The 22,213-nt window shown below is 41.2% G+C and overlaps 1 protein-coding gene across 1 annotated transcript; it reads left to right on the top strand.

The window, feature by feature from the left end:
• The first annotated feature begins 322 nt into the window (after positions 1-322).
• On the top strand, positions 323-19,787 carry RAB21 (RAB21, member RAS oncogene family). The gene is made up of 7 exons (XM_074951509.1): positions 323-510; positions 11,015-11,074; positions 11,347-11,454; positions 12,867-12,930; positions 15,089-15,143; positions 16,178-16,266; positions 17,880-19,787. The coding sequence occupies exons 1-7, from the start codon at positions 361-363 to the stop codon at positions 18,017-18,019; spliced, it is 666 nt and encodes a 221-aa protein (XP_074807610.1). The 5' UTR covers positions 323-360; the 3' UTR covers positions 18,020-19,787.
• Positions 19,788-22,213: the final 2,426 nt, after the last annotated feature.

Genomic DNA, 22,213 nt, shown 5'->3' with positions numbered 1-22,213 from the left:
TCTCATCTAGCCCCGCCCCTTGGGAAGCTCGCTAGGCCCCGCCCCCGCTTCTCCCCCTCCCTCTCCGGGGGCTCTGGGCGTGGCCTCGGCTCCCGCAGCGTCTGCCCCTCCTGTTGGCTGCCAACATGTCGCGTGACCGAGCGGAGCGTGACGTAGAAGGAAGAAGACGCCATTAGAGGGAGCGGGGCGAGCGGCTTTGACAAGTGCCCTGGTTCCATCCCAGGCTCTCCTCGCGGCTGCCCCTTTCGGTCCCCGCATCCCCGGGCTCTCCTCGCGGCGGCTTCCCCGCCGGGGTCGGTGTCCGGCGGCTGCGCCGCCGATGTGAGGCCGCGGCCCGGCGAGCGGGCGGGTTCGCTGCGGATGGCGGCGGCGGGTTCCGGCGCGGGGGGAGGCGGCCGGAGCTTCTCCTTCAAGGTGGTGCTGCTCGGGGAGGGCTGCGTGGGGAAAACCTCCCTGGTGCTGCGCTACTGCGAGAATAAGTTCAACGACAAACACATCACCACCCTGCAGGTGCGCGCGGGGCGGGCCCGGCCGGGGGGCGGGGGCCGAGGGGTTTGTATGTCTCAATATATATATATATTGAGGGCAGTCGGGCTGTTGCGCTGTCTGTTCCCAGCATACGTCATTTTATTATTTATTTTACGGCGCCCATTTGGTGTCAGTCGAACTCTCTGGTCTCTTCCCCGGGCTGAGTCCTGTTCAGAGAGCTCTGTCCCTTTCTGCTCCTGTCGTTGCTGCTGTTGTGCGGTCCAGGCTGGTACCATGACCCTTTCCTTGGGTGAAGAATGGCATACGTGTATTAATTCTTTTCTCTCTCTTCCTGCCTACTTGATTGTTGGTTTTAAGTGGCCAGCCTTGTTGGTTACTTCCTGGTTTTGGGGGGGGGGGTCCTGTAGTTCCATTTACACCTCAAATGGTCGGGGTTTGGGTTTAAATACTTCATCTTTCTTCTCTGATTTCTATGACCTTCTGTTCAGGCTCTCAGCTTTCTCCATTCGGGCCTTTGCAATCCTGGTATGGGGAAACGTGATCTGAAAGTGTTAATTCCTTCTCACTAAGTAGGCAACATGAGTGGCCTGATGATTAAGTGTTATATGCAAATTCCAGCTTTCGTTGCTGTGGCTAATGTTCTAAGTAGTGAAAGTTAAGTATTAAGGAAGGTCAGTATCTTCAAAGAAATTGTGAGTGCCTTCAGATTTCATCTTTAGGTTTTTGAAAAACTCAACAAAAACATCAAGAATTTTTTGACTACAACTTGTAGTAAATATTACTGGTGAAATAGGCTAAATTAGAAAGTTTGGTGAACTTAGCCAAAACTGGCTTAATCCTCATATTGCAGAAATGCTAACATCCTAAATATTGAAAGAGCCACTCCATGTAATTGTTCAACAGCTAAAATGTTTGAGAATAAATCTGTCTAAATTATTGGCCTCAGATTTGCAGCACCAAAATCCTGTAGTTCACTGTACATTTATTATTTGACATGTATTGAAGTGCATGTACAAGCTTATGTATCATGTATAAACTCTCAGGACCCGTGATTCTCGGACTCTTTGGGTGTGTCTACACAGCAACTAGACACCCATGGCTGGCCCATGGCAGCAAACTTGGGCTCGCAGGGCTGTTTCATTGTTGTGTAGACATCTAGGCTCTGGTACCCTCCCACCTCACGGGGGTCTTAGAGTCTGTGCTGGAGCCTGAGCCTGGAAGTCTACACAGCGATGAAACAGCCCTGCAAGCCTGAGTTCATTGACACAAGCTAGCTGCAGGTGTCTAGTTGCTGTGTACACATACCTTAAGAGTCTGGAACCACTTTTTAATTGTCTTGGGTGTCCCACTGCTCTGTGAACCACAGTTCCAGATATACTGCTCTAGAGTGAGAACAAACCATTTAGGGATGACAACATAGAGTGGAGCTGCAAGCAAGTTGTGCATTATCTGTTTCAAGAAAAACTTAATTTTCTTTTTCAACCAGCTCTGAAGAAAATTTACACTTTTTTAAAATATTTTGAGATATGTATGATACTACAGTAATGGGGACCAGAATGGTTCCAAAAGGATTAAGTACTTAGTTTTTCCTTCCTTATCATTCTACATTAATATTTTCATGGTTATGAGTCTGATCTTCTGTTTTTCGGTTGTTTTTTTTTTTTCTGGAGGACTTCCTGAGGGTCTGAGGTGTGAGCTCGCTTACCTTAATTGAAGGTGCATGGCTTGGGGTTGATTCTTTAACGAACCTTTCTTCCCAAATTTTTTAGCTCTAGAGAGGTAATGAAGAGATTAAACTGTGACTAAATACTCCTGTACTTGCTGACAGCACATGTCTGCAGTGGATGCAGTTGTAGCAGAACAATGTTAGCACTTCAGATATAATAAGGACAAAGTGTATGTCACTGCTTTGGAACTAGCCCAATCCAGACTATGTTCTGGAAAATCTGCACCCCCAAGCAAAGTAGTTATACCAACCTAACCCCTGGTGTGGACAGTGCTAGGTCAATGGGAGGACTTCCCCAAGTGGTGATAGCTATGTCAATAGGAGAAGTGGATTACCTATGCTAATGGGAGAAGCTCTCTCATCAGCATTAGTAGGTCTTTGCCAAGCACTACAGCTGCCCCATTGTAGCACTGCAAGTGTAAACAAGCCCTGTGCCTCCAGTGGATACCTAAGTTCTGATATAAATGTAAAACCAAAGGCTGTGACATTAGACTATTAATAGTTTTGTCATCTGATGTCTCAGTTTCAGCTAAGCATGTTTGTGTAATTTGTAGTTTGGAAATCTAAATTCAGGCACTTTTTTCCTTGAGGTTAAAAAGTGAATTGAATCAATACTCTGTGGATATTGGGGAAACAGAGTGAGGGAAGCTGCAGATCCACCAATTCAATTTTAAAAATAAAACCAAAAGAATGAATTTGTCCTCTCTGGATTTATTGCTTTTAAAGGAGTGTGTGGCTTTTGGTTTTTTGTTTTTTAAACCTGTAAACAAGCTTTCGGAGTAGGGACTTATGTGGGGAGAATGCACTTCCTTATTGCATAAAAAGGGGTAGCGCTCTATCATTAGTCCTTGGATATACAAAAATGAAATCTTTGTGGGGCTGTAACATCACTAGACTTAGCTGACTCACTTATAGTTTTTTTTGATATCATCATCTCTTAAACAGATGCTGTGTGCCACTTAAGATTAAATGAAGAATTGTCTCTCTTCTCTCCCCCCACCCCCCTCGCTGTGGGTTCCAGGACTGGCTGCTCCAAGAAGCAGTCATTAATGGTGTCTAGAAATTGTGTATCTGCATCCTATGCTGAGGTGTCAGTGGTACATTTCTGGATATATCTTCAGTCAATCCTACTACATATCCTCTCTCTCCAGTGACCCTGGTTCTTCTCTCTTCCCAGCATATTTACCCCTAAGTTCTAAAAACGTTAAGCTGCAGGGTCAGTTGGTGTTGGAACTTAACTGTGTGAACAGTTCACATTTCAAAACTACTTCTCTTATTGTAGTTGCTTTCCTGTATCCTATCTTAAAGTGTATTTTACTACCATAGATGGTCAGCATGTGGATTAAACTAAGGGGTCGCACACTTCCTGGCTTCCGTAGACTAAACTTTTTGCATATACCGGGGGCTCCTTATGTCCCTCCATTATACCCCCACAAATTCCCTGTATGCCACCCTCTCATCCTGTAGTTCAGGGATGCTCTGCAACTCCCTCCATTCTCCCCCTGCCAGGGATTCTGTGCCTCCATTCTCTTTCTTCCCATTCCAGCATTTTCTGTTTTTCCACATGGAAGGGGCTCTGTGCCCCTTTCCCATGCCTCCCTCCCCAGACTAGGGTCCCCCAATTTCTCTTGTGCTCCCGTCCCTGTACTGCATGCCTACATATCCCCAGTCCTGCTTCCCCCACTATTATAGGAATGACTGAGTAGGTTGCACGAGTGGTGGAGAGTGGCGCTACATGTGAAAAAAGCATAGTCAAATACAGTTTGATTCATAGAAATTTTTACTATTTTAGAATTTCTAGGGATACAAATTCCATGCTTGAATAATAAGCATTTAGTAGAAGGAATAATCTACTGATCCAGATGGTGATTGTGAAAGTCTCGGAGACTAGAGAAGTTACAAAAACGGAAAACCCAGTAATTGAGGATTTTAGTCACAACATGTATAGTTGGGGATATGTCACCTGAGGACAGGATGCAGAGAGGATTTCTTGACACCATTAATGACTGCTTGTTGGAGCAGCTAGGCCTGAAACCCAGAAGGGGAGACACAATTCTTGATTTTAGTCCTAAGTGGCACATGGGATCTGGTTGAAGAGATGACTATAGCTGAATCACTCAGTAATAGCAACCATAATGTAATTTAAACTTAACGTACTGAGGGGAGGGGAGAATATCTAAGAAACCCGTCACAGTAGAATTTAACTTCAAAAAGGGGAACTACACAAAAATGAGGAGGCTAGTTAAATGGAAATTAAAAGGAACTGTCACAAGAAGGAAATGCCTCCATGGAAGTACTTAAAGAAAACTCATAATACAGACTCAAACTATATGTATATACCAGAATTAAAAAAATAGTAAGGGGACCAAAAAAACACCACTGTGGTTAAACAGCAGAGTAGAAGATGTGGTTAGAGACAAAAAGGCATCCTTTTAAAAATTGAAAGTCCCATCCTACTGAGGAAAATAGAAAGGAACCTAAACTGGCAAGTCAAGTGTGTTTAAAATATATTAATTAGGCAGGAAAAAAAGAATTTAAAGAGCAACTAGCAAAAGGTAGATTGGCAGGCTTCCAGCTTCTGATGTACTTAATTCACTGGACAATCAAGGTGTACTCAAAGTCAAGGTTGTTGTGGAGAAGCTGAATGAATTCTTTTCATCGGTCTTCACTGCAGAGGATGTGAGGGAGATTCCCACACATGAGCCATTATTTTTAGGTGACAAATCTGAGGAACTGTATTAGATTGTTCCAAAATCTCTTCTATTAACAAATTGATAAATTAAAGAATAGTAAGTCCCCAGGACCACATGGCATTCACCAAGAGTTCTGAAGGAACTCAAATATGATATTGCAGAAATACTTAATACTTACTAACTGTGGTATGTTTCAGAGTAGCAGCTGTGTTAGTCTGTATCCGCAAAAAGAAAAGGAGGACTTGTGGCACTTTAGACTAACAAATTTATTTGAGCGTAAGCTTTCGTGAGCTACAGCTCACTTCATTGGTATGTAATGTATTGCTTAAATCAGCCTTTGTACCAGATGGGCTCCATATTAGTTAACTTCAGTACTAGACAAATTTGGTTGCAACTATAGTAAAACAAAAACAATTATCGACACATAGGCAAGTACAACATGTTGAGGAAGAGTCAATCTGGCTTCCATAAAGGAAAATCGTGCTTCACCAATCTAGTTGAATTCTTTGAGGGAGGTCAGCCAACATGTAGATAAATGATTCCAGTGGATATGGTGTACTTGCTTTCTGAGAGCCTTTGACAATGTCTCTCACCAAAGGCTCTAAAGCAAAGTAAGGAGTCATGGGATAATGGGGACGGTTCTCTCGTGGATCAGTAACTGATTAAAAGATAGGAAACCAAGGATAGGAATAAATGGTCACTTTTTTTTAAAGTGAAGAGAGGTAAATAGTCCCCCAAGGATCTGTACTAGGACCAGTGCTGTTAATGTATGAATATCCTCATCTGGAAGAGGGGGTAAACTGCAAAGTAGCAAAATTGGCAGATGATACAAAATTACTCAAAATAAGTCTAAAGCAGACTGAAGAGTTAGAAAGGGATCTCACAAAACTGGGTGCACAACAAAGTGGCTGAAATTCAGTGTTAAATGAAAATTAATGCACTTTGGAAAACAGTACCAACTATACATACAAAATGATGGTCTAAATTAGCTGTTACCACTCACGAAATCTTGGCGTCATTGTGGGTAGTTCTCTGAAAACCTCCGCTCAGTGCACAGTAGCTGTCAAAGTTAACAATCCTAAGAACCATTAGGAAAGAGGTAGATAAGACAGAAAATATCATGCCAGTGCATAAATCCATGTTATGCCCACACTTTGAATACTGTGCAGTTCTTTTTGACCTACCTAAATTTTGATCTTTTTCAATCCTAAAAGATATGAGACGGGGGACACAAATGATTAGGCGTATAGAACAACTTCCATATGAGGAGAGATTTAAAAAGACTGCAATTGTTCATCTTTAGAAAAGAGATGACAGAGGATATGATGGAGATCTAAAAAATCCTGAATGGTGTGGAGAAAGTGAATAAGGCAGTGATGTTTACTGCTTAATATTACACATGAACCAAGGGGCACCCACTGAAATTAATAAGCATCTGGCTTAAAACATAAGGAAGTACTTCACTCAACACAGCCAACCTGTGGAACTCATTGTGAAGGCCAAAAGTATAACTGGGCTCAAAAAAACTAGATAAATTCATGGAGGATAGGCACATCAATGGCTATTAGCCAAGATGGTCAGAGAGGCAACCCCATGGTCTGGGTGTCCCTAAATCTCTGACTGTTAGAAGCTGGGAGTAGACAACAGATTATGAATCACTCAGTAAATTGCCCTGTTCTGTTCTCTCCCTCAGAAGCATCTGGCACTGGTCACTGTCAGACAGGATACTGGGCTAGGTGGATCATTGGTCTGATCATTGTTTGTCTGGTACAAAAGGCTATATCTGTACTGCAGAGCCTCCATGCATCTGAAGTGGTTTTTTTACCCACAAAAGCTTATGCCCAAATAAATCTGTTTAGTCTTTAAGGTGCCACCGGACTCCTTCTTGTGGATACAGACTAACACAGCTACCCCCTGATACTTATTCAGTGTGTCAGCATGTTGTTGTTGGAAGGATAAGCAAGATGAGAGTTGGGTATTAATGGGTGCTGTCAAACAGTTGGTTTTTAAGACAGTTGGAGAAGTGCTTGAAGCTATGACTGCATGAAATAGATGGCAGGGCTCCATGTGTCCCTTCCCCTGCCCACGCGCCGCCCCCCCCCCCCACTCTTGGTTTTCTGATTTCCTCCCCCCGCAAAAAATAGTTCTGGCCACTGGTTTCTAGAACATTCTCTGAATGGTGCGTCAGATCAGTTACCACATTAGACAGACGTGCTCTCAACTTGAGAGCACAAAGCCTCATAAGCTCCGCCAGTTATGACTTGACAGTGAAACTGGCAGTGACTTTAAACTAAGAATGTATTCTCATTTATCCTGAAACATGATCAAGCAGTGAAATGGTGTGGTTTAAATTGTTCTTAAGCAGATTTTTAGTTTGTAAAAAATATTTATAGTTTAATTTAATAGACTGTAAGGACTTAGCTCTGCATTATGGTTCCAGTTCAAAGTACCTAAGCATATGAATAGTTCCCTTTGAAGTTGACGATTTGTTGAATTGGGCCATATGATGAGCCATGTGAAGGAGAGGAGATGGGCCAGGAAGCACTGTTGCTTTCTTTAAAAGTTGCCCTTTGCCATGGGATAAGAGGGGAGAAGAACAGTACAATGTGGGTCATGCTAAACTCTTGAAAAGTTGGAGCCATTCTAACATGCAGGAGGGTGGTGAGGCATTAGCCGTGTCCAGAAATGTCCTCAATGTGGCCAGCTAGCTCTGTTTGCAGAACCGGCTTGCTCCCTAGCATTGGAAGATGGGCTGGGCCTACTCTTTATGGGTGGAGACAGGCTTCTTTAATCTTTTCTTTCCTTACCTAGCGCTTCCCAGACAAGGAATAAACCTAGTTCATATTAATGAATTTATAAAGGCTGAACTAGATCACTAAAGCTGGCGCATCGCAATATTCTTGCTGTAGTTAAAATCCTCAGACCTGTTTGATCTGTTACATTATGTGTATCCAGCTCATCCCCATCAGAGTCCCATGGTTCTTCAGTGCTACTTTCCACAAATTCACTCAGTGCAGTGTAGTCTTTCTGTACTAGCAGAATTTAGCAAGATTTTTTTAACCGTGAAAGGGGCTTTTTTTTTTCCATTGGAAACTACAGGGAGAACCGTAGTAGGCAAAATGTCCATTCTAGGTGAAACTTCCCCCAGGACTCTGATGTTAGGATGCTGCTAGTACATGGGTATATACGAATTCATTCATGTCAGCCCTATTTGATTTCAAGTTGGATCTTAAACAGTTTAATAATGCATGTCTATTGCTAAGTGATAAGCACTGCAAATCACTGAAATGGTGGAAGTTGCTAATCTGCCTTCTGGAGCTGAAGTGATAAAAAATTGTCTGAAATAGGTGGGGTTTTTTTGGTCTTTAGGAATGATTTCTCAAATCTAAACTACAGTAAATACAAAGAGGAATGGCACACAGAGTCCAGATGAAGAGGGGCTAATGCAGCTTTAAGTAAACTTTGCACCTTCCTAATCCTGGGTTGCTCTGGGGGCTGGAGCAGCTCTGATCTAATTTAAGTAGACTTGGGGGGCTTCTCTAAATTATGATAGCCTCCCTAGATTGCCATATAGGTTGCAGCACTGTCTGGAATTTCCAGTGTTGCACGCAGTAATCCTGCACCCAGCATGCCCCTGGCATTCCCCCTACATCAGGGCTTGAGGGCATCCTAAGGGAATCCTCTCCTAACTGGATCTGGGGCTTTTGGGGCTTTTCTAATACTGCTTAGGCTCTTATCCAGCATAAAGGGACTGGAGCGGGGATGAGGCGTTTGCCCTTTAAGGAAATTATATTTAACACCTCAATGTGCCCATAGATGGAAGACCATTTCTTAACAATTGTAGGAGATTAATAAGCTAAGCATAACTGAGTTCAGTGTAAATTGTAGGTTGAAGCATTCACTGGAGATCAAAGGACTGAAAAGTCAGAAGATATCACAAGATTCAATAAATCAATAGTAGTTGCAGTTAACTTCAGCTGGTCTCGTGTTTTGGAAACCACATCCAAAAAATTGCCATAGAAATTTAAAAAAAAAAGTTGAAAGAAATGACTAGAAATTAAAACTCATGACTTTCAGATTTAAACTAGTCTCAGTCCACTAATGTGTTATATTTAGTAAAGCTATAAAAGGGCTGAAATGAATAAGAATCTATTATCTTCCAAGTTACATTGCATAATTCTCAGAACTGCAGCTCTTAATGTCGAATGAAACAGGAAGTGAAGAGCCTTCTTGCAATTGGAAATCTAACAGGTTAAAGTTGAGCTTTTTTTCCCCTTAAGAATCCAAGACTAAAATGCACTGGTGTATACATGCTAAGAACAAACCCTTACACTGAATATACTAGCATATTTATAGTCACAAATGCTAGAAATTCTAAGTGACTAGGGGACATTGCTTGAAAATTTATTTAAACTCTGTTAACCCAATAATGAAGCCTACCAACCAGGGGAGTTACCTCTGCTCCCTAACTCCTTAAACTACACGTGCAACTTAAAGGGGTAAAGCAGTTGTGCATTATATTGTAACTCTAGCATATTGTCCAAATCATAAAAATATAACTTGAAGCCTGCTTTCGCTTAGCTTCAGGCTGGGGAAAAATCTTCTAATCACTTGTTGTTTGGCAGCTAAGACTTTACATTTGCTCATCAAAGAAAATATGCCTGTCCCAATTTTTGGGCAACAGTTTCAAGTAAATTACATGAAGCATTTGCTCCTGTGACCGACAACACTTCTGCTTTTCATTTTTTTGGACTGTTTCAGGCTTTAACTTTAGTTTAGTTTTTGTCTCTAGCTTTAATACAAACTTAAAATGCCATTTCTACCAGGCTGAGATTGAAGTAATTTATTAGTCTTGGTTCTGATTCTAATTCAAAACAATGAAAGAATGTCCATCTGGTTTGAAATCTAAATGTTGGGGGTACCTTTACCTCCTCATAGTATCTAAAGTGATCTGGTAGATTCATAATATGTATGGTGTCCAGATCATTATTTTACTTGGCTGCAGTCTGGAGTTGTAGTATTTTTAACCATGTGAATTGGCTGCTGTAGTCTGAATCTGGATTCTGTAGGTTTTCGATGAAAGAAGCTGCACTGGTGGTGGTTTTTCCTGTTTTTCTTACCCACAAACGTTTAATTTCAAACAGAAGGGCCAGTCTATTTCATGTGGGGAAAGTTGCAACATAGTATTTCTCTCTTGCCAAGCCTCAAAGATCCCCTCAAAAGAAGACTTCAGTCACTATGGTAGCTAAGGCCACTGTGCCACCAAACTTGTCATGCCTTGAGCTCTTAATTCTTTAAATTGGGCTACATCAGTCCTCGGTTCAGTTGCCCTGGTATTTTCCAAATGGGGGGTGGTGGTAATTAAAAAATCACTTGGCTTATGGTATAACTAAAACACCTCTAGGATTCAGATCAAGGAGAACAGACTAATCTGAAGGCAGGGATGTTCTCATGGAGGATCAGAAGTGTACATGGATGCCAAAGGATAATAGCTAGCTAATAGTCACACTAATTAAGGCTGAGTGTATTTTTGATTAACTTGTTTAATGCTCAAATCTTAAATTTGTCCATTATTTATGGATTAAGACATAACTACTTGTTCTCATTAAACAACTAGATCTTGTAATTAAAATATTACATAATTGTCTTGGGATGCCAGATAACTTGTAACATAATAATGGGAAAAATTTCCTGAATTTTATTCTTACCTGTTTTCACTCCAGACTGAATAAATGACAGTTACTACTTAGATGCTGCCCAAATGGTGAGGCAATATTGAGATGTTATAAACTTCTTCTAGACTTGCCTGGAGATACTCTGAAAAGGCAAGCTGAAAGTGTGGTTTCTTGGAGCTAGGCTAATCCCCAGCCTTGCATAATATATCTTTTGGTCTGTATCACCTCCACACCTCCTGATGGTTAATGGTGGTCTGAACAGATTTTGCTTCAGGATTTGTTTTTCTCTTTAAAACCATAAGAGTACAAAAATAATCCAAATATAAATGACAGGTTTATCAATAACTCTCTGGATTAGTCATAAATGTAAAAATAACCATAATGACTCTAGTCTCTAAACTATTTCATACATATTTTAATTTCTGTTCTAGGCATCTTTTCTAACAAAGAAGCTAAATATTGGAGGAAAAAGAGTAAACCTTGCAATATGGGTATGTTTGCTTATCTGCCTCTTACGTTTCTGTTCACTCTGCTTTTATAAACTTCAACTTTTCACTTTTACAATGGAATTCAAGTCTTGTTGCTTAAAATACTAAGCACAAAATAAATGAATACACATTTGAGATTCTAGTTGAATTCTTGGCAAGAATTCAAAGTTTTACTTATTTCTGGTGTCACTCTTGTTCAATAATTGGATTTCCTTGAATGATGTCGTCAGTTTTGCCTTAATGAACACTAACACAAATGTATCTATCAAATGCAGGATACAGCCGGTCAAGAAAGATTCCATGCACTGGGTCCAATTTACTACAGAGATTCTAATGGAGCTATTTTAGTATATGACATAACAGATGAAGACTCTTTTCAGAAGGTACTGTGACAGATGCATCCATCTCCCCACAAGTAAACCGGTTCAAAGCTTCCCCACAGTATGAGTGTGCAACTTGGAAGTTTCCATTTCATCAGTAACTAAATGTACTTTCTCATTTAGATAATGACTGCCTTATAAACTTAGTTTATAATTGAATGTACTGCAGTTTTTTTATAACTGATCAATTTGAATGATTGTTCTATCTAATAATAGAAAATACTTCCTTAAACTGTTCAGTTTTGGTTAAGTTGGAACTTTTTTTCTCCTTCCTCCTTCCCCCTCTTTGCTCCTGGTAAAACAGTAATGCTGTTATGGCACTGTCATTAGAGTTTAATTTATATTCTGAAGTAATTAGGTCAAATCTACTCTAAGTGCTGTGCTTGTAAATATATAGTAATGTGGTAGTGATGGAACAATAACAGTAGGTACTATACATGCTTATTGCATATGTCTTAATTATTTGAAGCCATAGCATGCTACAACATGCCTTGCTTGTGGAATGCACTACTTTACCATAATTTCCAAGTTACGACACTAAAGAAAATGTTTCCAAGAACAGTGCCCCTGGATTATTAATACCTTGTAACAGTAAGTAGAGGCAAGGTTTGGAGCTCGTGTGTCTATATAGAGCTGCTGATATATTCCAGAGTTTAGTCCATAAATCTAAATGATCTGCTTATTAGAATATTACTTGGTAAGATTCTGAAGGATTTTATTTTAATAAAGTTTTTCTCCATGAATTGAGACGCACTCTGTTGAAAGAAGTGTGGTTTTTTGTTAGCATGTAAAAGCTTGGTTTTTTGTATGTTTGTATCATGGGATCTAATTTTTATTTGACTTTCTTGCAGTTAACTTCCTCCATTACTTAACCATAATGAAATAGAAATTCATAAGCTTATACACTCCTCATGTAGTCCCAGTATGGACAGTGTATTTTCTATTGGCCTATCTCCAACCATGCCTGCAAAAGTAATATTCTTGTCTGGTTCCGTTCCTCCCAAAACAGTCCATCTATTATGTCTACATTGGATTATAAAACACTGAGCAGGCCTCAGTTCTTCTAGTAGAATACCATGCACGCTAACCTATCACTGACCCATCTATGTAGCAGTCAATACAGAATTCAGATTTGACCTAAAAGGCAACCTCATGTGCATTTATATCACACATGTGATCTGTAACTTGCTCTTTGGGACTGGGATAACAGATGCTGGATTACCTTTAGTACAATTCAGAGGTGCATAACTTCTCTGGATTCCAGATCGCCCTCTATAGAATTAAAAGGACAGTCAGGAAGACATTTGCATAGGTATCTGTCTTAGTCTTAAAGCTGTATAGTTGGATCCATGACCTTAAAATGATGATACATGCCTCTTAAAATGAGAATACATCTAACTGATATTTGTATGCAGGTAAAAAACTGGGTCAAGGAATTAAGAAAAATGTTGGGGAACGAAATCTGTTTATGTATAGTTGGTAAGGCTATTTTATTTTTAATCTAGTCTGCTCTGAGTGCATGAGTAATTTATTGTAAATGTGCAATTATTTAAACATTGCATGATTACTCTTGTGGTGGTGAAACATAGTCTTACAGTACAGATCAGCCTGCTACCAAATGTGAACTCAACAGATATTATATATTAATGATACTTAAATTCTTAAGTATATGCAAGATTTGGTGTGGAAAGAAATTAACTTTAGCTCCCTCAGTATGTATTAAGGCCAAGATCCATAAATGGACTTGGGTGTCACAACACTGAGATTGGTGCGTAACATTTAGGCACCTAGAAAATCACAGGAACAACACTGCAATTTGTAAGACTGAGTTAGGTGCCTGGGCTCCCTATACAATGAATGAAGAGATGGGTACCTTAGACAGCAATCCACAAAAGCTAGCTCACTAGGTGAGGAGCCACTTAAGCCAATGGGAGATGCTGAAGAGAGGAGGTTGTTCTAAGTATTGCCCCTCTCTTGGAGATAGCAGCCTAAGTTGGGGCCATTGGGAGGTACTTATCTCTGCTTAATGATCTGTAAACCTGAACCTGTCTCTTGGAGTCAGGTGGCTTAGGTACTTCAGGTGTTTCCCGTGGGAATGAGTTAGGTGCCTGTCTTACCCCACATAAAATGTCTGGAGGTGGTGGGCTGCCCACTTTATAACTTTAACCTGGGTCTCCCTAGGCAAGTGCTCTAGCCACCAGGCTAAAATTCCCTCCCTCTGCCAGAGGGGGTGAGGATTTGAAGAGGGGTCTCTCCCACTTCTGAGTGCTCTAACCACTGAGCTATGGGATTTTCAGATGTGGGGCTTCCCCATCTCTCCTGTTGGAGCATTCCACTATGAATAAATGAAAGTGAGTTGGCCCAGGAGAATGGGAATGAATCTGTAGCCTGGTGGTTCGGATGCTTATCTGAGAGGTGGGAGACCCAGGGTTTAATTCCCCTGCTCTAGTTACTTTCATTATTTATCCACAGTGGAACAGCTTCAACAGACTCCACCCTTGTCTCTCAGTGACTGAGCTGTGGGGCACTCATGTGAGAGTACTCTCCTGAGAGGTGGGAAAACCCTTCCCTGTTCATATCTTATTGTCACTAAGCAGTGAGGGGGATTGAAGCTGGGTCTCCCACCTCTCAGGTGAGTGCTCTAACCGCTGACTTAAGTCATAAGGTGGGCACTTCCTCCTCTGGTGGCCACACTTTGAATGGACCCTGATCCAATAGACAGCTTTTGAGCATGTCTCCTGGATCAGGCCCTGCATATGAGATGAACTGGGGAAGAGCATTCACCTGCCCATGGACACTCTGGAGCTCAGGCTGGAGATAAGTGTCTGGACACCTAGAGGAAGGCTGCAGTGTGCATGATAAAAGGCAAGAAAATAGGCACTAGGAAGATTCTTTTTTTTTTACCCTGAAAACTTAAACTTATCTGGTGCCTACAGGGTTTGGCAGGAGTTTTTTGGCTCACAATGGAGCCTAAAATTGGGACTTTGTGGATCCCATCCTAAGTATTTGGGTGAAAGGGGAAAATCTTTAAATACTGCTAACCCTTAACATGTAAGACATATTTTTACAGAAAACCAGCTCTATGTTAGATTGTGTTTTTGAAGGTGGTATTTGGAAAGTGATAGGAAGAAAGATCCATAGCAGGGGTGGGCAAACTTTTTTTTTGGCCTGAGGGCTGGTTAGGGGAGGGGTGTGTGGCCTGACCCCCCCCCCCCCCCCGCCACTTCTCATCCCCTGACAGCCTCCCCTGGGATCCCTACCCCCTTATCACACTGCCTGGAGCATGGGTGGCACTACAGCTGCACTGCCTGGCTGGAGCCAGCCACACCATCACACAGCACAGAGCATGGGTCAGGCCGGGCTCTGCAGCTGCGCTGCCCCGCCCCAGGAGCTCACAGCCCCACCACCCAGAGTATTGCACCAGCAGCGCAGTGAGCGGAGGCTGCAGGGGAGAGGGAACAGTGCGGGAGGAGCTGTTCTCAGGCAAGGAGCTCTGGGGCCGGGCAGAAGGGTCCCATGGGCCGGATGTGGCCCACGGGCAGTAGTTTGCCCACCTCTGATCAATAGTCTGTAGACTTTTTCTTTAGTTTGTTCTACACACTGAAAAGATCTGAAGACTGGTGTCTCTCTCTGACAGGTAACAAAATAGACTTGGAAAAAGAGAGGCATGTTTCAATTCAAGAAGCAGAAACGTAAGTGGTTTTTTGGCTTTTTTCTTAAACTTTTAATTAAATCAATCCTGCTATAACTAGTGCCTTTATCACAAGACTAAAGAAGCAGTAGTGCTTTTAGTGAACAATGGTAGCTAATTACCATAGCTTTTGTATTATCTGCCAAAATTAATACTATAGTAATGTTCCATCCATGTTCTACTCCACATGTATTCAAGGATTTAAAGCGTCAAAATTATACAAAACACTCTTAAATTACAGTATATTCTATAGTAAACTTAGCTTCTGAAGTGTTTGAAAGGGAGAATCTACTATTTTTAAGTGATGCTTCTCAATCTACACTAGTCATAGAATGGCAGGACTGGAAGGGACCTTGAGAGGTCATCTGGGCCTGTCCCCTGCATGTATGACAGGATTAAGTATTATCTAGACCATTCCTGACCAGGTGTTTGTATAATATGCTCTTAAATCTCCAATGCTGGAGATTCCACAACCTCCCTAGGCAATTTATTCCAGTGCTTAATCACCATCCTGACAGGAAGCTTTTCTAATGTCCAACCTAAACCACCCTTGCTGCAATTTAAGCCCATTGCTTCTTGTCCTATCCTCAGAGGTTAAGGAGAACAATTTTTTTCTCCCTCCTTCTAACAACCTTTTTATGTACTTGAAAAGAACATAAGAATGGTCTGAGCTGGTATGGCCAAAGATCCATCTAGCCCAGTATCCGGTCTTCCAACAATGGCCGATGCCAGGTGCCCCAGGGGAAATGATCAGGATAGGTAATCAAGTGATCTATGCTCTGTTGCCATTCCAAGCTTCTGTTATCTACTGTTCGCTAAAAGGTGGGTTTGGGTTTTTTGCATGCAATATACAGGAGTGGCATCAAATTTAAATAGCAAAGTTTAATGTGGTAAATATCTCCATACGTTGTATATTTGTCTTACAAAGAATATTGTACACTTCAAAGTATGAAGACTTGAAAGGATTTTTGATTTCTTTAACGTTCCATGTGGTCTCATAAGTAAAAGCTTTTTCGGTATTTGCACTACATACAGGTATGCAGAATCAGTGGGAGCAAAACACTATCATACTTCAGCCAAACAAAACAAAGGAATTGAAGAACTCTTCCTTGACCTCTGTAAAAGTAGGTATTGCATTTGCTGTGGTGAGCTTACATGGTACAAGTTGATGAAAAAGCCCTCATCAGAATAAAGTCCTTTTACCTAATAGGCTGGAAGATGGGTTTCACAGATACTAAATTAAACTACAATAGATTAAAAAGAAAAAAGAAAAGGAGGACTTGTGGCACCTTAGAGACTAACCAGTTTATTTGAGCATGAGCTTTCGTGAGCTACAGCTCACTTCATCGGATGCATAGCATATCGTGGAAACTGCAGAAGATATGCTATGCATCCGATGAAGTGAGCTGTAGCTCACGAAAGCTCATGCTCAGATAAACTGGTTAGTCTCTAAGGTGCCACAAGTACTCCTTTTCTTTTTTCTTTTTACAAATACAGACTAACACGGCTGTTACTCTGAAACCTACAATAGATTAGTTAACATAACTGTTCATTCATAAGATTGATGTTTTACCTAATCTTTTGATGCCAAACTTTCTATTGCTGAATGTCTTCAGTCCTTGAGCCAATGTTCAAGCTGCTGCAGGTTTGAGAAGACTAAGATTTGGTGCCAGAGATGATAAAACAGCCACACTGCATACACTGGTTATGTGCATATTATTGAATGATTAATATGTTGCCTTGTGCACTGTACCTGTTGTAATTTTGAGACATTCAGTTGCCTGAATTAGTTGTTAAAATAGGGGGTCTAGTGTACAAAGTAAAAAATGAAAACCAAGTTTAAGGCTTGTACAGGCTATTTGGAATATAGTGTTCAAAATTACAGTCAACTATTTTAAATATTCTTATACCTCTGCACTCTGTCCAAGGTCTCCCCTTCACCCTATCTGAGCATTGGTTGGTTGAAAACAGGAAAAAGTACATAAACACACTTTCCTCTTCCATTTTCCTTATGACTATTTCTCCTTCTTCCACTCTTGCTCCCTTCCAATCCTCCATCCCACAGAAACTTGGCTTCAGAATTCTGATTTGAAGTTCTCTCTATTCACTTGCTGTCCAGAGTCAACTTGAAGTTTATTGCAAAGATCTTAAACCACATTCCAAATGGTCTGGATTGGAATATAGGTGTCCTACTCCCTGCATCTTTGAATTCTTTGTGAACACCTGCATCTTAAACCTTCAAAGGAGCCAAATTAGGAAGAAAACCGATCTAGAATCATTCAGCTGTCTGCTGTTGCTTTCCTTTATTTGTAGAATTTTCAGCAGTAAATTTTTGTTCCTGTGTACAGGCTCTAGTGCAGTAGTTAATGATTGAGAGGGGTCATTTATTTAGGCCCAAATAGTCTTACCAACTCAACTACTGAGCACCCAAATGCTCCTATTGAAGTCCAATTAGAGCTGCTAGATGTTCTGCATTTCTGGGCCCGAATTATGGTTTCGGACTTCATATGTAGCAACCTGTTTTAAAATGTTGGTCTGTAGTATCAGGTGGATCACTTTGTTAAAAAAGTCACTTGAATGTTGAAAAATTTCAGTTTGTTTGTATCTCGTTTTGCTAAATCAGGTTGATAACAGCTCTGTGTGCACAGAGATTAAAAAGCTTGTTGAAGAATTCAAAGCTTTGAAATATTTAAAATGGTAATGGAATGTCGTCCTGATTTGAGTTCTTATTTTACAGGAATGATAGAAACTGCTCAAGTGGATGAAAGAGCAAGAGGCAATGGTTCCAGCCAGTCAGGAACTACAAGGCGGGGTGTACAGATTATTGATGATGAGCCACAAGCACAGAGCAGTGGAGGGTGCTGTTCTTCTGGATAACTGTATAAAACTGTGGATTATTGCCCCCTCAACATGAAGACTGCCATATTTCAAGTCCTGCGTTCTTTACCAATGGAATAATAGAATTAACAGTATTGAAAAATATCTCTTATAACACTGCAGAGACCTCAAGTGCTAAACTAGTGGAGTCTGAGACCAGAGAATTGGCATTTTCTACAGTGGTTAACAAAGCAATTACCAATGGCCTTTTTACATATATTTCTTTAATGAGGAATAATATGCATGTAGAAAAGACCTACTTAAAGGCGTCATTTATATTCTTTTAAATCAGATCATTATTTAATAACTTATATACACTGTTAGAATGGCATACGTTTTTGCAGCTGTTTGTATTTTGTGGTAGATTCAACTATCACTTCTAAACTGCAAATGGATTTTTTTTTTTCTAAATTAGATACCTGAACTTTTTTTTATTTTTATTTTTTTTGGCAGGGCTTACACAAGCCCATAACTGTCAACTACTTTGATATACTCCTATATCCAGTCTGTATGCCAAGCTGGTAAAATACATTGTAAATTACATATTAAATATTTTATCTGCTTTTACAAGTGCAGGTGCAGAAGTACATACATCAGCCTTGTCAGTGAGTGTCAAGTGAATAACAGTTGGTGAAAGGATTGCTCATTTCTTCACCCGCTCTTCCTGCAGACTCCTAACAGGGGTTTTGGTGTATTCAGTTACACAGCGCTCTTTAAAAGTCTCTTCCTGGCAAGCAGCAATATGCTACAGAGCACCTCTGGTGACAAGGAGGGAGCACTTCCTTTAAACTCCAGTTAACCCAGAGGGACTTGAGTCCCAGATGAACAGTGGAGCACACTGCCTTCTCAAGTCTGCAATTGCTTCATCCTCTCCCTAGTCTCCCAAGGAAGCTTAATCCTAAATTAGCCCTTGTCCATCTGGTAGCCACTAAACAATGTTTGTGAAAAGTTGTATTAGTACCCTTGCCTCCCAAGACAGCATTTTAAACTTTAATGAGCATTAGTTCATACTACAAAGCTTGAGTGAACAAGTAAATGAAATTTAACTTTCCTGAGTTACTTTTGATTTTGAGTGGTTTATTGACTATAAATGTAAGATGTAAAAACTTACAACATGCAATGTAACTATAGGAACACTAGACAGGACTAAATTATATTCCTGCTCTGCTGGTTTTGTAAAGCTTGATGAAGCTTACTTTAAGGTTTTGGGCAGAGATTTATTTGGAAATATTAAGTGTTTAAAAAAAAAAAAATCTGCAGAAGGAACACACATGGTGGCAATTAAAATTTAAACTGTTGTGCTCTGACTTTTTTTACACATAATTTGTCATGTTTTTGGAAAAACAGTAAAAGTGATGTCTGACAAAATAGAATATTCTTTGGCTTTCCTTTTTCTGAAGGGCAGAATCAGTATCACTTAAGCAACTGTAAATGCACTGAAAGGTGTGGGAAATATCTATTATACAGTATATAGGTGATGGCAAATCCATTTATACTACAACAAGAATACACTGAATATCCTTAGTTTGTTCCTTTTTTTCCCTGCCCAAAAATGATAGAATTAAGGTTAAGTACTTCATGGTAAAACAGTAGGAACCTACATTTCCACAATCCAAACATAACCACCTTGGTCTTAAACGTGACAGGCACACCTAATTAGGTAACTTTTCAAACATTATGTAAAGGGCGTATACATCTTAACTAGCAAGAAAACATAGCATGCTATTGCCTGGCCTCTGTAAATGACTGTGTGGAAAATATTAATGAAAAGTCTGATCACAAGACTTAAATATTCTGTTAAAAGACCATGTAAACTAGCTGCAATACAGAACCATATTACTATGTTGAAATAAGTGTACATAATTCTATATCAGTAACTCAAAATACTAAAGGAGCTAACTTTTGATACCAGTACATGTGTCTCTCTGTAGGTCTCACTGTTCTTTCCTCAAGTTAGTTGGGAATAAATTTAACAGGGTTAATTTATGGATCATTTAAAAATACTTCTGAACTCCCTGTTTGCTTGCTCTCTCTTCTGCATCAGGGCTTTTGCAGGGGATGTGCAGGCAGGAGTGCCTGTCTTCCATGGCAAAAAGTGGACTGGACAGGCCAGGCCTCTTCAATTTTAAAAAGTGGGAGATCCATGCCCCTGGCCACCCGCCCTCCCCCCTCCTTTCTGCTGCCAGTGGTTCCTGTTCAGGGATTGTTAAGCAGAAATAGGTGTCTCTTCAGCCCAGACTTAGGCCTCTGTCTCCAAGAGACAGGTAGGGCTTAGTGCACATACCTCATCAGCATATCCCATTGGCTAGCGTAGGTGTGGTGCTGCCTAGCATACTGGCTTTTGTGGATTGCATTGTAAGGGGTCTGTCTCTTCCCATGCATCCACAGTGCTGGGACAGTGAGCACAGCAATGCCTAAGTTCCTTTGCAGACCCCACCCTAGGAGAAGACACTTAAAAACTGACTGGAGGTCAGCTACTTCCTGGATTGGAGCTGAACACAGTACAGTTGTCTTGACAACATCCTCCCTCTTCATACAAGTGTCACAGATTCAGTTGTTGCTATCTCCAGTTGGTTTAGGAACAGTATCTTTCTGCTTTGGCGGTTGTCTGAACCGGAGGAAATATGAAGGTATGAAAAGTTCTACAACAGTCACATTTTTAGTTAAACATGCAACAACTCACTTGCGTGCCTTAAGTGTGCCAAAATGGCATCCTCCATGGTGTCTGTCAAGGCTGAATTCCCCACTCTGGCACTTCAAGTGCAGAAGGTGGGGGCTCGCAAGGATTCTAAAAATTAATACTGGCCACTCCAGGCTGGTATTAAACTCCCAAGGTTACAGTTTTTCTTTGACCTTGAGTGGTGGCAGCATCTACCCATCCAAGTGCAATACTCCTTTGAGGACCCAGGAAGGCACACTTGGGAATTCCTTCCTGTAGGGTGCCCCCCCCCCCCCCCCGGGGCAGGGAGAGCTGAGAGAGAAAACAAAGGAAATCAGCTGTTGCCACCAGCTACTTAAACAACATGCACAAACCTCTTAGGACACCAAAACTCCAGTCCTGTTCTTAAAGGTAAATTGTGTTCTTTTTAATAAATCTGGACCTTAAGCCTTTGCTAGATTTAAAAATCCCACTTACAAAAATTAAACATCAAGAATAACCTTCCTGAGGTCCAGCTTAAAGGTTACAAGCAAAACAAAAGCATTTGGGTTAGCAAAGAGGAGTCCACTAACCATAAGAAAGAAACCTAATCCCATCTTTCTAAACATTCCTGATCTACTTACAATCTGGGGGGTTTCAAATAAGTAGTTCTATGGATGACCTGATGATTTTTCAATCCTGGCTTAAACCTTCTCATAGCATAACTGCTGCCCTGTTCCCCTCTTCCCCAGAGAACAACAACAACCGACAAAGGGAAAACTTTTTTTTTTCCCCCTCCCCCCCAATTTTAAAAAGTTCTAGCCCTCTCACTGGCTCTTTTGGTCAGGTGCCCACTCCCTTCCTTTACCTGTGGACTTTTTTAACTCTTTACAGGTAAAGCAAGTAGAGAACAGCCACAAACAGGGATTTCATAGCTAACTAGCCAGCTGGATATCCATAAAAGGGAGCTTTCCTACTCCCCGCTTCATTTATCACAGGGTCCAGTCAGAATTGTCCCACGGGCTGGCAGTTTGACAGCACACAGCTGATTGAGCATGCAGGGCATGCAATGCGTGCCTTGCACATATAAACAGCAGGCCACTGCTCTATGGTGATGTCTAGGTATGTCTTGGTGAGTGGCTGTCAGCACCTGTATGAGTCATCAACATACATACCCTAGCTCAGCTTGCAGGCCTATAGCATAGCTGATTTACACATGAGCGCCAGGCCTTATTAACTCCAACATTTCCAGACTCCTTTGACTTCTATCAGTGAAGCACATTTTTTCCTCTCTCCTCCAAGCGATCAGATGGTTACCAAAGCAGGATGGGACTTGTAGTTCTCCTACCTCAACATGCAGCCCTAGCCATTTAATCAAAGGGGACTGTTTGCCACATTTGTAGGGACAACATGCCAAAAGTGATTCCCCACCCCTGAAAGCAGATCTGCCTTCAGACCTGAGCTTCCGGCCAGCACCCACTGCTCTCCAGCTGCTCAGCTCTGAAGGCAGCGCCGCTATCAACAGCAGCACAGAAGTAAGGGTAGCAGTACCACAA

This window comes from Natator depressus, chromosome 1, assembly GCF_965152275.1.
Source record: "Natator depressus isolate rNatDep1 chromosome 1, rNatDep2.hap1, whole genome shotgun sequence".
Taxonomy (NCBI): domain Eukaryota; kingdom Metazoa; phylum Chordata; order Testudines; family Cheloniidae; genus Natator; species Natator depressus.
This window is presented reverse-complemented; position numbering and strand designations above follow the sequence as displayed.